Raw genomic sequence first — 16309 nt, 5'->3', positions numbered from 1 at the left:
CTCTAGCCAAGGCCTTTTCTGACACTTGGCCCCAGAGCTGTGTGGCCCACATCACGATGCCCACAGCAGTGCCCTTTACAAGACACAGAAGCTCCTCTTTCGCTGATACAGTATATGCTGTTTAGATTCAGCCCTACCTGGGCCCCAATCCCCTGTCCTGGGAAGGCCTGGGCCCAGGGGGGCTCCCTGAAAGAAAGAACAGATGGAGACAAATGGCCTCATAGCTCCAGGCTGAGGCCACACTCCTCACCTCATCTCTCTTCTTGGACCCCAGGAAATGGCGTGCCACATGCTCAGGCAGCATGTTGGTGACCAAGGCCTCATTCCAGCGTCGCATCTCATAGACACGTTCCTTCTGGTCATGGACCTCAATTTTCCACAAGAAAAGTGTCCGTGCCAGTTTTTCTACCTATGGGCACAGATAAGGCGAGGCATGTGCTCTAAGCTTGCCATTGGATAGAAGGATGAAAAACAGGAACGGCTGGGCGTGGCAGCTCTCACTATAATCCCAGCACTTTGGGAGGCCGAGGCAGGCAGATCACAAGGTCAGAAGTTCAAGACCAGCCTGGCCAATATGGTGAAACCCCATCTTTACTAAAACACAAAAATTAGCTAGGCATGGTGGTGGGCACCTGTAATCCCAGCTATTCAGGAGGCTGAGGCAGGAGAATCGCTTGAACCCAGGAGGCAGAGATTGTAGTGAGCCAAGATCGTGCACTACTGCACTCCAGCCTGGGTGACAGAGTGAGACAACATCTAAAAAATAAAAACAGGACTGTGGATGTGAATGGAGGAGCTCCCCTTGCAAAGGCTGGAGGGAAACCGGCTAAATGGCAAGGGAAGTAAGATCCTGAGAGGATTCTCTCATCAAAAAGGCCACCCAATAGCAGTGCAGATCCCAGCCCCAGTAGTTATAGTGGAGATTCAGGAGGCCGTCCATGTGTGGGGCCTGCTGCGACCGGATTTCAGCTGCAGGTCTGTCTCGTGGAGGTGGCAGTAGTGGGGATCTCCCAGCTCAGGGTGGAGTCCCCCTTTCTAGCAGGCTCCATTTGGCAGAGAAAAGGCTTGGGAAGGCTGTACTTTCCCTGGAAAGCCACTGAGGGGCACTTGAGCTAACACTCACCCTAAGTACAGAGGATCTTTCTCCCTCTCCTCCCTTCTCTTTCCCCTTTTTTTTCAGTAGGGGTTTGTGGGCGGGGGTCTCACCTTGTCGCCTAGGCTGGAGTGTAGTGGTGCCATCTCGGGTCACTGCAGCCTCAACCTCCCAAGTTCAAGAAATCCTCCTGCCTTAACCCTGCAAATAGCTGGGTTTATAGGCTTGTGCCACCATGTCTGGCTAATTTTTGTATTTTTTAGTAGAGACGGGGTTTCACCACGTTGCCCAGGCTGGTCTCAAGACTCCTGGACTTGAGTGATCCTCCCACCGCAGCCTCCTAAAATGCTGGGACGCTCGGCCTTCTCTTTTCCTTTTAACCCAACAAAATTCATCTGCTCCCTTCCCTTTCTCTTGGCCAGTTGTGTTAATGTCCCCCAGCACCAAGGGGAATGTAGGGGCCATGAACCCCTGGTCTAGGGGATAGAGGTTTGATTCAGGACTTTTGTGCCTTCACTCCATCCTCTCCCACCCTTACTTCCATGCTTCCTTCACCATCCTGGAGGGGGTCGGATGGAAGAGGTGAGGAACTGTGTCTCTGTGGAGCCTAAATATAGAGAAGGCAGTGGCCTGACCAGGCTCACGTGTAGGGCTGGTAAAGGGAAGCTGCGTTCCTTAGGAGCTTGGGCTCTTCGGTCCCAGGGCTGCTTCTCAGGAGGACCTGTGGACTGTGGGCACAGAGCGGGGGCGTGCAGGCACTCACGTGGCGGGAGAAGTAGTAAAAGCTCAGCATCATGAGGAACACCATCACCGTCATGGAGTACTTGGAAGGCATCAGGGGTAGGCTGCCGGGCAGAGTGCGTACAACTGAAAGGGCCACCATCTGCCTCCGGGGGGTGGTTGGGGGGGCTGATTCCCTCGAACTAGATGGTGCTGCCTCCTGCCACCCCAGCCCCAGAGCTCACCCCAGCTCCTTTGGCCCATCCACATCAAATTGGGCTCCCCCAGGGCAGCAAAGCTTTCTTAACTCACTGGGCTCCTCTCCAACAGCCAGGCAACACCTGGCCCCTCCTGACTACACCTGGCATTCACATCAGGGCCACTCCCCAGAAGTTTAAGCATTGCCTGACCGATCACAGAGGTAGGTACAACCATACAGGAGTTTGGAGAAGCAAGGGACATCAGCGATGGGACTCTAGCCATGGGACTGGGGCACTCACCATGGCTGTCGACATCGTTTGTCCATATTTTTACATGGAGCTGTGGTTAGTTTCCATTACGATATGGTATTCAACTGCATGAATATACCAGAGCTATGCATCCATTTCCTATTGATGTTATTTAGATTGTTTTTGTTTGTTTTGGGGGAGGGAGGGGGTGTATCTATTATGAACAATGCTGCTATGGACATTCTCATACATATGTCTCAGCTCATGCGTATGTATATGCATTTCTCTAAGATATGTATGTGTGTGTATATGTGTGTGTATATCTATATATAGCTATAGATATACACACACATATACACATGTCTGTGTGTGTGTATGTAGGAGTGGAACTGCTGGGACACGGGTTTATTTTCAACCTTACTAATAGATCAAAATATTTTCTCACATGGTTGTACTAACTCATACTCTCACCAGGAGTGTAAGAGTTACTGCTGTACTTAAAGTCTGACAATATCAAGATTTTCTGAACCAGTACGTGTGTGATGGTACATGTGACGGGATTTCATTAGGGTGCGACAGTACGTTTGTGATGGTTTTTCATTAGGGTGTAACTGGCATTTCCTTGACTACTTGAGTGTCATTTATCAGTGGCCATTTAGAGTTCTTCTTTTGTGAAGGGTTATGCAGGTCTTACCCCTCTTCTATTAGGTAATCTTTTTATTTCTAAACTTCCTTGAAGGTCTATTCAAACTGCTGAATCGTAAAATGTGAAAACCTTGGCCCTGCAGGGACCTTAGAGGACTTCTGGTTCAGTATCTTCCTCAAGATGAAACTGCGACTCACGCAAACTGACCTGCCTGTGACCCACAGAGAACTACTGCCTGCTGTAGGCTCAGAATCCAGGTCTAAAGCCAAAGCACGTTCCTCCCTCCTCATTTTCCGGGTGCTTGTCTGTCTTGCCAGCCAGTTACATGCAGCTGGCATCCACCTGGCAGTGCCTTCCAGCTCCCCTCCTCACTGTACTGCTGCTCTCCAAGCCTCATTGTCCTGGATACAGAGAGGCCCGGATGCCCAGGTCCATGTTAGACTCCTGCGGCCTCTGCCACAGCCCTCCTGGAGGAACCCATGCCAGCTCCTCTAACCTGCACATGTTAGGTCATGCCCCTCCCGGAAGGGTGAGATCACAGGACTTGGGCCTGTTGTATTCCTGTCTCGAAAAGAAGGGCTGTGAGCACAGGCCAGGAGGGGAAGCCATGGCCCTTACCTGTCAGTGCCGTTGAGCCCAGGGGTGAATCCCTGCATCTTCTCTAAGGCCACCATAGGTAAGCTGTTGGACAAATAACAGCACAATCAGGAACAAGAGTCTGATGCCCAGCCAGACACTGTAGCATCCCAAGTCCTCCACTCGGGAAGAATGGGAAGAATCTGTTCCCAGGTCCTAGCCAACCAGTGATGCATCTGTGAGCAGCCAGGAACCCTGGTTCCTGAACAAGCCTTTGGGGACCCCTAGTGGCAGAAAGCCACCTCAGCACAGGCTCATGAGCTTGAACTGAGAACTCTGGGGGTGGGAGGAAGGAGACAATACAGATCCCCAGTTGGGCTTCATCTTACTCATACTCCCGAAAACGCTTGCGGTCGTATTCATCAAAGATGGGACGCCAGGCATAGAGGTTGATGGCGGCCACGGCGCCTGCGACAAGCAGCATGAGTGTGAGCTTCACCATGTGGCTGACCTGCACCAGCATGATGGTGGCGATGAGGGACAGCACGGCCACATAGTTGTAATACTTGGGGTTCTCCAGGCAGCGCCCCTCTGTCTCCATCCCTGCTGTTGTGTTGCTGGGTCCCGCGTAGTACTGGAGACAGCTGAGCTGGAGGCCAGGACAGTGGGAGGGGACACATGTTCAAGAGAACAGCAGGCGCCGGTCACATAGGGTTGTGTGTGGCAGTGTGCGCTCAGTTGCCACCTCCCACAGCTCCCCCAGAAACACCGGGAAAGATGGGGACATTGACCAGGAAATAATCATATGAAAGTTAGTAACTGCAGCTAAGAGCCTTGCCGTCGCCTCATCTGACATTCACAAAAACTCTCTCGAGTATTTTTAGTACTGTCCCTATTGTACAGAAAACTCAGAGGCCAGATTTGCCCAAACACAATTAGCAAATGGAAAAGCCAAAAGTAGGAGCCTAGTCTTTAGGCTTCAAATCCAACACGTTCTTCCCCACATCACACTGTTGCTTCAGGAGGGGCCACGGGGCCATGAGCCCCACTCACAGCCTCCTGTGATGACAGCCAGTCTCTGCCCAAACCCTTCCATTTGGGGGACGGTCACTGCCTCTGGAGTCTTCGCCACTGGTTCTGCTAGTGGGCAGATGTGGCCCGGAGAAAGCCCCTCCAGAACCGGAATCAACCCACCTTTTTGTAACTTTCACCCAGGGGGGCTTGTCTTGCTTGCATGATTCCCAGCATGTCATTCTAGCCTGAGCATCTGTCGTACCTCCCTAGCTTTTTACCCCTTTGTGGCTGACGGCATCTCCTGGTGTCCTGTGCAGTGTCCGGGACCCTGTGCCATGGTGGTCCCCATACCTGGACACCAGGTTCCAGGTGTATTGTGACATGCAGGAGGTCTGGGGCTTCTCTCCTCTGGGTAGTGGCCCTCCAGCAACCCCCTGGCCATGGTAGGCTCTGACGCCCCTAACTCCTTATTCCCATTGGACTTTTTTTTTTTGAGATGGAGTCTTGCTCTGTCACCCAGGCTGGAGTGCAGTGGTGTGATCTCAGGTCACTGCAACCTCTGCCTCCCAGGTTTAAGTGATTCTCCAGTCTCAGCTGCCCGAGTAGCTTGGATATAGGTGCATGCCACTGTGCCTGGCTAATTTTTGTATTTTTAGTAGAGATGGGGTTTCACCATGTTGGCCAGGCTGGTCTCAAACTCCTGACCTCAAGTAATCCACCTGCCTCAGCCTCCAAAGCGCTGGGATTACAGGCATGAGCCACCGTGCTGGGCCCCCAGTGGACTTCTGATTAGCTGCAGCCCTAGAGCTTTTCCACTTATGCCACTGCCAGAATAAGTCTCCTAGCTGTTGTTAAAATACAGCAATAACATTGTATTTGGAAAAAAGGAAGAGGGTGTGTATGGTACTGCCACAATTAGAGGAAACCAAGACAAGTGGCTAGAGAACACTGGTGACCGCTCAGGCAGGCAGTGCTCAGCACATGCCCGGTGGTTCTAAACCAATAGATCTGGGCTCCCAACTCCTGTTCCTTCTCCCCAAGAAAGCATTTGGCTGCCCCCTCATGGGACCCCCAATTTCTCCAGGAACTGAGGAGAGCAGAGAACAGGATGATTCTGTCTGCCCTTATTCATCTGGCTATGAAGCTGCAGTCCCCACTGACCCATCTCTAGGAACACTGGCCGTGTTGGGTGGGTGAAGGCGAAACAGGGAGGAGAGCTCCTTTAGAGGAACTGGTTTACTTCCCTGGCCCGAGGGCACCAGAAGGAGCCTTGCTGTAAGGAATACTTAGGATATGCAGAAGGCTTTCGGGTCCTGCTTCCCTTACAGAGTGAGATGGGGAAAAAGAACACACAGGACCAGGACTTAGACCTGCCTCCATTCTGGACTCTGTCACTTCCTGGCTGTGTGACCTAGAGCAAGTCAATGACTCCCCCAACCCTTTGTTATTTCTGAAATGAAGTTTTGCTCTTGTTACCCAGGCTGGAGTGCAATGGTGTGATCTCAGCTCACTGCAACCTCTGCCTCCCAGGTTCAAGCGATTCTCCTGCCTCAGCTTTCTGAGTAGCTGGGATTACAGGCATGCGCCACCACACTCGGCTAATTCTGTATTTTTAGTAGAGACAGGGTTTCTCCATATTGCCCAGGCTAGTCTCCAACTTCCAACCTCAGGTAATCTGCCCTCCTCGGCCTCCCAAGGGGCTGGGATTACAGGTGTGAGTCACTGTGCCCGGCCTCAATGACACTTTTTGAGCATTAGTTTCTCCATGTGAAAACTGCAGATACTGGTACTGCTCAGGACTGGGTTTCACAGATTAAATGAATCAACACATATAAGACCCGAGCACAGGCCTGGGCACAGGGAACTGGGCTCTCGGATGCTGGGAGAGGAGGAGCTTCAAGGAAACAAGTCCATCCCAGAGGCTCCCTGGATAGCGGGGAGAAGACTCCCTCCACTCGGCTGGGATGATGTGTTTAGGAACCTAAGAGCCACTCCAAACCTACATGACGGTAGAGGGATGGACGGAGAAACTGTTCGTGTGAGCCAGACAGAAGCCCCGCTCCACTGAGAACAGGGGCGTCCTTTAATGAGGACAGCAGGTGCTCACCATGTCCACGACATTTGCCATCACCAGGATGAAGATGGCTAGCATGGCCCAGGTGTTTCTGGCCCAGCGGGTCCGGTCAATCCAAGTCGAGAAACCCACAAGCTTCTTAGGAAAGGCCTAGAAGGAATGGAATTTCAAGGGCCATGAGCCTTTGCCAGCCCTTTCACCTGCCGATGTCACTGCCTGCAACTCAGGCTGCCCCCGTATTCCTGGCCCAGGAGCCTCAAGAGTAGCTCTGCCTGGGAGTCGCCTGACAGCTGATGAAGGGGCAGAGCTGAGAAGAGGGTGTGGTAGTTGTGGCTCTGCGTGAGACCTTGTCAACATGCCTGCATGACAGCACAGCTTCCAGGTCGCAGCCCTTTCCACAGCAGACACAGTGACCATTCTGGGAGGCATGGGCAGCACCAGCCACTGGTCCATCTCTCTGAGGCGAGGCCAGGGCAGGGAACCGTTTTCAGGGCTGTTTGTCTCTGGCCAGCTACCCATCTGTCCTGGCTCAGTATTCCGAAGCGCTCCAAGTGAGCTGGTGAGCCACCTGTCCCATTCACGTTCCTAAACACTGCTTTGTCATTCTGATCAAAAACTGCTTGCTACCCCAGTGCCTTACAAGAGAACGTTTTAATCCCTTTGGTCTGGCTTCTAAGGGCCTTCACAAACGGGGCCAACCCATCTTCCAGCTGGGCCTCCACTGCTTCTCTACCCAGGTTCCTGTGTACCTGACTCTGTAGTACTCATGCATGCTGCAGTGCCACAGCCCCACCACGGCATGTCACAGCCCACCACGGCCCAGCCACAGCCTGGTGGCCTAGCCAGAGGGAGTGCTCTGCTGATGGTGAATGAATGGACAGGCAAGTGCCTGGACCGTCCTAGCAGAGGACAGTCTGTTTGTCAAGACTGGACAGAAAGAATAGCTTCATCACCACCCAGTTTTACAGGGAGTGCCACTCACTTCCAGAGGCTTCCGAGCTCAGCACAAAAGTGCCTCTTACCCGGGGAAAGATGGCAGCCAGAGAGCAGATGGTCAGGATGAGGAGCAGAATCTCCCCCACCACAAAGGTCACATAGTTTGTCATTAGCCTGTGACAGAGAGAAGACAATTGGGGAGGGGCCGGAGGGAACAGTGAGATGGGCTGAGGGGCTATGGGGTAAGGGGCTAGGAGAGGAAGGGACAGGAGACGAGGGACGGGGAGGCACGAGCCTGAACAGCTCCACGTGATGCCAGAGAATCGCTGCTGCCTGCCATGCTGAACAGGACAAAGGCCCCCCCGGGGAGGGGGCCACCAGCTGAGCTCTGGCCTGGGAGCGGGCCACTCTCCAGCTGCAGCTGCTGCCTGGGACATTTCCCAGAGAGGGAACAACTCACAGAATGCCTGGGCACAGCCCAGTATATACTTGGGCAAGGATTTTAGGAATGCGCCCCTGCCATGTGGCTATGCTGAAAGGACAGAGCCCAGAGCAGCATAGCTCCCTCAATGCCAGGGCCTAAGAGTCTGCCCAGGACAGCAGCCCCCAGCTTCACAGCAGAAACGCTCGTAACATATCCACTGTATCCCCCAGCTCCCAGGAACCTGCTCTCCACACCCTCTGCTCACACCCAGTCCCACGTAATCAGAAGGTGCCCTGGCCAAGAGCCCGAGAAACCTCCAGGTACCTAAATCCACGTCCCATTCTCGGTCCCCTTCTCCTTTCCTTGAGACACTTTTCTTGCTCGGTTTCTTGAGTCTCTGCCGGTACTTTTCCATCTCTGCATCTGGACATGCTGCCTGCTGGGGCCAGGTCCCTGAGCGTCTTCTCCCCCAGTCTCCCCTCTCCCTCGAGCTCAGCAAGTCTCCTGCTGCAACGCAGCCTGCGTGCTGGCGACGCCAGGTTCATGTCTCTGACCCCCAGATCATGCACTCTGGCCTCCTCAGCTTGTGCACATTGCAAACCTCGCGCATCCCAAACCGAACTCCCGATCTTTGCCTCTCCACTCTCATCTTGCCACCTTGTCCCCATTTTGGTTAACGGCACCCCCGTCCTGCCAGTTGCTCAGATCAGAAACCTAGGAGAAGTCCTCCATCCTCACGCCCCACAACCAGTCTGCCAGCAAATCTTGTCAGCTCTGGCTCCAAAATACATTCAGCATCCATCCGTCAATCCAGAAAACTCAGAATCCAACCACTGATCCTCCTCCATCCTTGGCCTGGCCAGGCCGCCACAGTGGCTTGTCCAGGTCACTGCCTGGTCTCCTCTGGTCTCACTGTTCCCGCTGTGCTGAGTGCTGTTCTCAGCAGGAGCGAGCCTCTCCGGACATATGTCACAACAGGGGACTCCTCTGCTCCTACCTTCTAGCGGCCTCCGTGTTAAGAGTGGCAGCTGGCGCCCTTCAGTGGCGTCTGAGGCCCCCCCGCCCCATCTGAGCTGGACTCCTGCTACTCTTCCTGTGGCCCATCCCCACTGTGCTGCCTCCTCACCATGCCTCCAGGGGCCAGGCCACTCCAGCCTCTGAACCTCTGTTGGAAGGAGGTGTCCCCAGATAGCAGAAGGCTATGTGCCTCACCCGCTTCTGGGCATTACTGAAACATTACCCTGCCTGCAAGGCCTACTCTCATCATCCCACATCAAAATGCAAACAAAACAAAACCAAGCTCCCAGCATTCCCACCTCCCTTCCTTGCTTTCCCTGGATCTGCAGTACTTACCCCTGCATGGATCCATATTTTAATGGTTTAACTGCTAATGCCTGTATCTTCCCCTACCAGAACCCAAGTTTCATGTCAGCAGGGTTTCTGCATGCCATATCGTGGCTGTAGCCCCCACCCTGGATCCCCACGCATGAAGCAGACGACCAATCAATACCTATGAAATGAGTGAATCTGAGCCTCACTACAGTCGTGAGTGTCAGCTGGGGCAGGGGTTGTTCTCCTCATTTTACAGATGAGGAAACATGCCCAGAGCCTGCAGTGGCCTGCACGTGGTCACACACCTACAACCTAAGATGGTGTGACTGAGCCCAAGGCTCTTGACAAACTTTAATCCCAGCAAGGTTCCAGACCCCTCCTCTGTGACGGGGAATCCCTGATTGGCCGAGGGAAGAAAGGGAGAAAGAGAGAGTGGTCATCGCTCTCAGACAGGGCTTCACCAGCTGGGGCAAGGACTCCAGGAGGCCCCACCTAGCCCTGGAGGACCTGCTGCCATGACCAGAGCCCAAAATGTATCTTCCCCACGAGGAGCCAATTAAGGGGCCAGGTCAGCTTGGGTGACTGAGGCTGATGCAGTGTCCCCATCATTGTCCCAAGAACCAGTGAGGGCCCATCCAGCCAAGGTCTCCAGCCTTCTGGATGCCTCTGTCCCTCAGCTCTCTCCATCCTGGCCAGATCCCCATTCTGATGCTAGGACTCCTCCCGGGGCTGGGAAAAAGAAGGAAGCCTGGGGCACTGCCTGCCACCAGCAGGGGCGATCCCAGTGTGGGTGAGGGAGAAGAAACAAGGCCTGCTCCCTAAGGTCAGGCTCCTGCTGAGATACCTGCCCCTACCGTGGCCGAGGAAACTCATGGCCCTCCCCCGCCCCTCCCTCACCAGGGGTCGATGAGTATCTCCACCAGGGCCGTGCAGAGCAGGACGACGCAGGAGCAGCTGAAGGCGGCCCCACTTTGCTTCTCCTTCTCCACCGAGTAACGGGTTTCCATCTCAGGGTCCATGAACCTCATGGACAGGAGAAAGGTGTTTCTCTTCTTTACTCTGCAGCAGGAACAAGCCCCATGAATCCCAAATGCCACATCTGCTGGGCCTCGCAGGGGGGCCGCATTTGGGATGCCTAGTTTCCTGAACCCCTTGTCAGGGCCCGAGAGGGGTGGTGGGCCCAGACGCCTCCGGGTGGCGCTTACACTTGGGCGGACTCTCGCTCAAGCAGGGCCTCGTTGAGCAGCTGGTTGAGCTCGTGCTCATCTTCGGAGGCGTCGACCACCCGGTCAGCCAGGTCCTGCAGGCGCAGCCTCCGACGTGGGTTGGGGAATGAGGGGTTGTCGGCCTGTGAGCCAGGGAGGCAGCATGAGGGAGGCAGATGGGACAGAGAGGCAGAGAGGAGCTGGGAAAGACGGAGGAGGAAAGAACAAAAGAGGGCATCCCTGGGAGGACCAATCCCTCAAGCTCTAAAATCCCTTCCAGGAAGTCCCCATGCTCCACGTGACTCTGTGCTGCCTGAATCTCCACCCAAAGCTCCAGTCCTTCCTGGCTCCCTGGGCCCCCATCAGAGCTCTGCAGGGCGGGCCTGCTAATGACAGCTTTGTGGGGAGCAGCCCCTGGCTCCTGAGGAGACCTGTCATCAGAGACGGCTGCTAGGCCGGGCAGTCCTGGCACTTCCTACTGCATGGACGTGGGGGCCATATACGTCAGCACCCTAGGACGTGAATGGCCCCCCAACTCTAGGGCTTCAGGGAACTGTTAAAGGAACTCATATCTGGCTCATCTGGAAAGGAAGATCTGAGGAGGAACATGATGGGAGAGAAAAGAATGTTCTCATCACTGGAGGGCTGATAAGGGCAGGAAGGTGGAGCTGGGGCGCCCACCACCATTTTATTCCCAGTTCCAAAGAAGAAGTATCAACTCCAGAAACAGGAATCCTGACTGTGATGGCCCAGCCATCAGTCTAAATAGTCACTGAGACCGGGCATGCTCAATAGCTGAGAGCTGTGTGAACAGGTCTAACAGTGCCTCTGGGAGCCAGAGTCAAGACTCCCGGGGACTGGGTGCGGTCACATGCCTGTCATCACAGCACTTTGGGAGGCCAAGGTGGGTGGATCACTTGAGGTCAGGCGTTTGAGACCTGCCTGACCAACACAGTGAAACCCCAACTTTACTAAAAATACAAACATTACCCAAGCATGGTCATGTGTGCCTGTCATCCCAGCTACTCGGGAGGCTGAGGCAGGAGAATCACTTGAACCCGGGAGGCAGAGGTTGCAGTGAGCTGAGATCGCGCCACTGCACTTCAGCCTGGGCAACAGAACAAGATTCCGTCTCAAAAAAAAAAAAAAAGACTCCCTGGTCTTAAGCACAGGCACAGGTGACAGGTGTGCCACTGGTTGACAGTGTGACCCTAGACAATCTGTCACCTACTCCAGCTTCCTCTGCTGTAAAATCATGTGGACGGTCTGTGGCAGCACCTGGAACCTGTCCCTGAAGCAGATCTGGGAGCAGCATGGCCCTGGCTAAGGGGCCCCAAAAATCACAGGTTTGGTAAAGCTGCATCTGCATTCTCCTTGCTAGTGAGCGCCCTGAGTCTGTGCTTCCACTTTCTATCAAGAAAACTGCAGTAAGGAAAAGGTACTGAATGTTGAAGGGCTTGAGAAAAACCTAATTGCCCCTAAGCCCCATCTACCTTGTTTTATAGTATCTGCTCTAACGGCAGCAGGCCCAGCTCTCCTGTCCCCTCACACGGTGAACCTGGCAGTCCCGGCATGGTAGACACCCCATCCCATCTCCGCAGCACTGACCTCCATCAGTGAGCGTGCTCCCGATGCCCTGCAGTCAGGGACCAGTTCTGGATGCTCCCCAAGAGGCTGTGGGCTGCAGAAATGTCCCATGTTGCATGGAACTTTTGGGGTCTGGACTTAGCCAGAGGGGTAAGTCCAGCTCTGAAATCTCACTTCCAAAATGGTCTCAGATGCTATAGAATTTTCTATGGCTGTCCTCATTGATCTCAAATCTACAGGATTCTGGGCTGTCAGAGCTACAGGGCCTCAGAGCTAAGTGCCTGTTTTGACGTTACTCACTCCAACATGACTGGTGAGGAGGCAGCGGGGTTTTGCGGGGCTGGAGGGGTGACCTGCCCAGGGTTACGGTGCTAAGCCGGAGCAGGTCCTGGGTGGTGGCCAGGTCCCCCCAGCACAGGACTCCTGCTATGGGAATGTATTGCTTCCTGGTGCCTGCCTGCATTCGGCCCTCAGCAGCCCCTGCCCTGAGCCCCACACACACCTGAGCATCCTGCTCCTCAGGCTTCTCTGACATGGAGCCGCTGCTGTGGGTGCTCCCGTTGGGCTCCTTGGTCTCAATGAGGGCAGGGGAGCTGGGCTTTGAGGAAGCTGGCGCTCCATTGGGCAGGGCCTGGAGGAAAGGAGAGCTCAGCAATGGCCTAAGCATGAAATGAGAGCGGTGCACAGGGCTGGAAGTGACAGGAATGTGAGAGGCGGTGGGATTAGAGAGCAGTCTGAGGTCATAGAACTTGCTTGTGGATTGCACAGTGAGGCGTCAAGGGTGACTTCAAAGCTTTTGGTCTGAGCAATTGTTATTACCTATTATTATTATTTTTTGAGACAGTCTTGCTCTGTCACCCAGGCTGGAGAACAATGCCATGATCTCGGCTCACTGCAACCTTCACCTCCCGTGTTCAAGCAATTCTCCCGCCTCAGCCTCCTGAGTAGCTGGGACTACAGGCGCACACTGCCACGCCTGGCTATATTTTTGTGTTTTAGTAGAGACAGGGTTTCACTGTGTTGCCCAGGCTGGTTTCGAACTCCTGAGCTCAGGCAATACACTCGCCCTGGCCTCCCAAAGTGCTGGGATTACAGGTGTGAGCCATGGCACCCAGCCAGCAATTATTAACAAAAGGGTGGAACGGCCATTACTTGAGATGGAAAGAGTGAGACAGAGCAGGTTTTGGAGTGGGGAGAAGGGCAGGCACTCCGCGCAGGTGGCATTTAAGATGCCTATTCTATGTACAGATAGAGACTTACAAGTGGCTGTATGCTGAGTGCAGGGAAGCCACTGGGGCTGGAGATACCAATTTGGGAGTTGTCAGGGACGGCCTTTAAAATGACACTGGATGAGAATGACGTAGAGGTTGGTATCAACAGGGAGTGTCAGCCACCACTCCTGTAGCCTCACCAGAGTGGGCTTGGCTTAGCTGTAATTAGGCAAAGCCTCAGCCACGGAGCAGTCTCAAATGACGTGACTTCCCTAACAGCCACCAAGCTCCTCAGTTCCAAGTCTTGTGAGATGGACTCTCATAACTGGAGGGAAGGGTTTCGTATAAGAGATTACAAAGAATGAAATGACCTCCAGATTCAGCAGGGATGGTAAAGGGGTCCACTTCTGCCACAGCTGTTCTTGGTTTCTAATCAGACTGACAAGAGGTGTTTGGGGGCTAGTGAACAGGCGTGGGGAGGCTGCTGAATGCTTCAGACCTGCAGATATTCGGGGGACCCCACACAGCGACCAGACCAGGAGGGTGGGCCCACAGGATGCTCCATTACAAGCTTGTTCAACCTGCAGTATTTTATGTTTGGCCCAAGACAATTCTTCCAAAGCGGCCCAGGGAAGCCAATAGACCAGGCACCCCTGCTCTATTGCTTCTATCTGATTCCTTCCTCATTTCCAACTCAGGAAACCTTCCTGGCCTTGGTCCTCCTCCTCCCTGACCCATCCACCCCCACCCCCACCCCCACCCTCCTCTCTGAGCCTGTCTCCCTTGGCATCCTGTCACTCCTGTGGCTTCACTTCCGCCATGAGGGAGACCCTGATCCCCAGCCCGGTTGCTCTCCTGGGCGCCACCAACATGTCTCCAGTGGCTCCCTTCTGGATGCGGTCTCAGGACATGCTACAGTCACTTCCCTTACAACTTGCCATGAATCACACTCACCATCTCCTCCAGAAACCAGCGCCAGCCTGCTGCTCACTGCACACAGCCAGCCACCGCTGGTCCTGCCAACCATTATTCAATCTTTCCTTAATCTCTTCCTTTCCAACCCCCTAGTCCGAGGGAGGGGTGGGGGACTCACCGAGCCATTGAGACCATTCTGGGTAGCTGTTTTCTTCACCTCTGGCTTGGAGGCAATGACGAGGTAGGTTTCGATGCCCTTCTCATCTAGGTATTCACAGCGGCTGCCCCCATCACCTGGCTCCACATCAAACTCTCCCTTTAGGCAGTCCATGGTGCTTTGGGAGATGTGCACACGCCTGGATTGCAGAGAGAGGGGCCCTGAGCGCCGGCCAGAGGCGGCCCTCCCACCCCAGGGGACAGTCCATGGACCACGGCCGCACTAGCTGCTGCTCCACCCTGTGTCTCTCGGGCACATGGGGCAGAGGCCTGGTGGAGGCGGTTCTGCCACTGACTAGCTGTGTGGGCCATGTGGCACCTGCTGGAGCCACAACACAGGAGTACAGTCTCTTCATGGGCTATGACCCGTATCAAATGTGATAAAGTATTTTTTTTTCTCTGAGATAGAGTCTTGCTCTGTCACCCAGGCCCAAGTGCAATCTCAGCTCACTGCAACTTCTACCTCCCAGGTTCTAAGCAATTCTCCTACCTCAGCCTCCAGAATAGCTGGGATTACAAGTGCGCTCCACCATGTCCACCTAATTTTGTATTTTTAGTAGAGATGGGGTTTTGCCATGTTGGTCAGGCTAGTCTCGAACTCTTGACCTCAGATGATCCACCCGCCTCAGCCTCCCAAAGTGCTGGGATTACAGGTGTGAGCCACAAGATCCAATTACACCCCACCTTGCATGATTGTCAGTCGCCACCCCTGCTGCCAAGGGGTAATAAAACCCATTTCTGAAGAGTCACCACTGAGGGCAAGAATCCTAAATGCCACTGAAGGCAGCTCCCTGGCCCAGGTGGGGAGGCTGGGCTGATCCTCCCTCAGCCTGGCCCTGGTACAGGCAGGGCCTCCATGACTCACTGACTCTGTACAGGAGCTCATGGAAGACGTGCAATCTCACTGCGACCTGCAAAGCAATGCCTCTGAGCCCATTAGTTGATGACTGCTCACTACTCTCCCTTTGGGAAGACCTGGGCTCTGGCATCAGGAGAGCTGGGGCAGCCCCCTACGTGGGTAAAGGGGACAGGAGGACATTCTACTACAGGGTCCAGGCAGGAGACACCACATCAAACATCAGGCCCAAAAAGGCTTCACTCCAGGGCAGGTCAGAATGGCCTCAGCCAGGGCAGCAATAGGACAGGGGGAACACTGTCCTAGGGGTGGTGGGGGGACCGTATCTGAGGCCCCTGTACCTCATCAGGGCCGCAACCCTGCGGGGTGGAGGGGATAGTCCCCTCTCCAGTCCTGAGACCTGCCCCCTTGGAAGGGCACTCACCCAGGGATGCCGCCAGCCTCCATCTTGTTGGCTACGGTGACGTCAGTCGACCACACGTCGTACTGCCAGCGCTTCTGGCCCAGGACGCCCCCCAGCACAGTGCCCGTGTGTACCCCCACACGCATGTCCACCCCAGTCTTGGTCTTCTCTCGCACATACCTGCCAGGTACACAGAGGACGGAGGGTCAGGGCATGGCCTTCTTGAGGCAGCCTGCTGCCCCTGCCCCTGCAGGAGAAATTCACTGTGGGCCTCTTCCCCTCCATGAGAGGGGGCATGGCGAGCTCCCCACAGCTTTCCTTCTGCACTGAAGCTGAGTAACCCATGGTTTTGGGAGGGGGGTAAGGCAGGCCAGGACCAGCCCAGAGTCTGACACCACAGGCCAGCAGGACAGAGGCACCAAGTGACTCTCCTCCCTATCGCCCACCTTCCCAAGTGTCCTCCAGTGTCTCTCTGCTGATCACTCTTTTTTCTTTTTTTAAATTGAGACGAGTCTCGCCCTGTTACCCAGGCTGGAATGCAGTGGTACAATCTCCACCTCCCATGTTCAAGCGATTATCTTGCCTCAGGCTCCCAAGTAGCTGGGATTACAGGCGCCTGCCACCACGCCCAGCTAACTTTTCTATTTTAGAT

At 54.5% G+C, this 16309-nt stretch overlaps 1 protein-coding gene across 5 annotated transcripts in view; it reads right to left on the bottom strand.

Moving 5' to 3' along the window:
- Positions 1–16309, bottom strand: part of ADCY3 (adenylate cyclase 3) — a 103829-nt gene that overhangs the window by 5285 nt on the left and 82235 nt on the right. For 2 of the 5 annotated variants that reach the window (XM_035273034.3, XM_035273036.3), the window contains exons 6-16: positions 15679–15837; positions 14361–14538; positions 12559–12687; positions 10470–10669; positions 10162–10323; positions 7595–7682; positions 6606–6722; positions 3874–4133; positions 3527–3589; positions 1857–1938; positions 251–409 (exon numbers count right to left, since the gene is read on the bottom strand). In XM_035273034.3, coding sequence (XP_035128925.1) covers positions 251–409; positions 1857–1938; positions 3527–3589; positions 3874–4133; positions 6606–6722; positions 7595–7682; positions 10162–10323; positions 10470–10669; positions 12559–12687; positions 14361–14538; positions 15679–15837 — 1597 coding nt within the window. The remainder of the gene's footprint in view (positions 1–250; positions 410–1856; positions 1939–3526; positions 3590–3873; positions 4134–6605; positions 6723–7594; positions 7683–10161; positions 10324–10469; positions 10670–12558; positions 12688–14360; positions 14539–15678; positions 15838–16309) is intronic. The other 3 variants (XM_035273035.3, XM_078349809.1, XM_035273038.3) reach the window with 2 other exon arrangements.

The sequence above is a fragment of the Callithrix jacchus genome, chromosome 14 (genome assembly GCF_049354715.1).
Source record: "Callithrix jacchus isolate 240 chromosome 14, calJac240_pri, whole genome shotgun sequence".
Taxonomy (NCBI): domain Eukaryota; kingdom Metazoa; phylum Chordata; class Mammalia; order Primates; family Cebidae; genus Callithrix; species Callithrix jacchus.
This window is presented reverse-complemented; position numbering and strand designations above follow the sequence as displayed.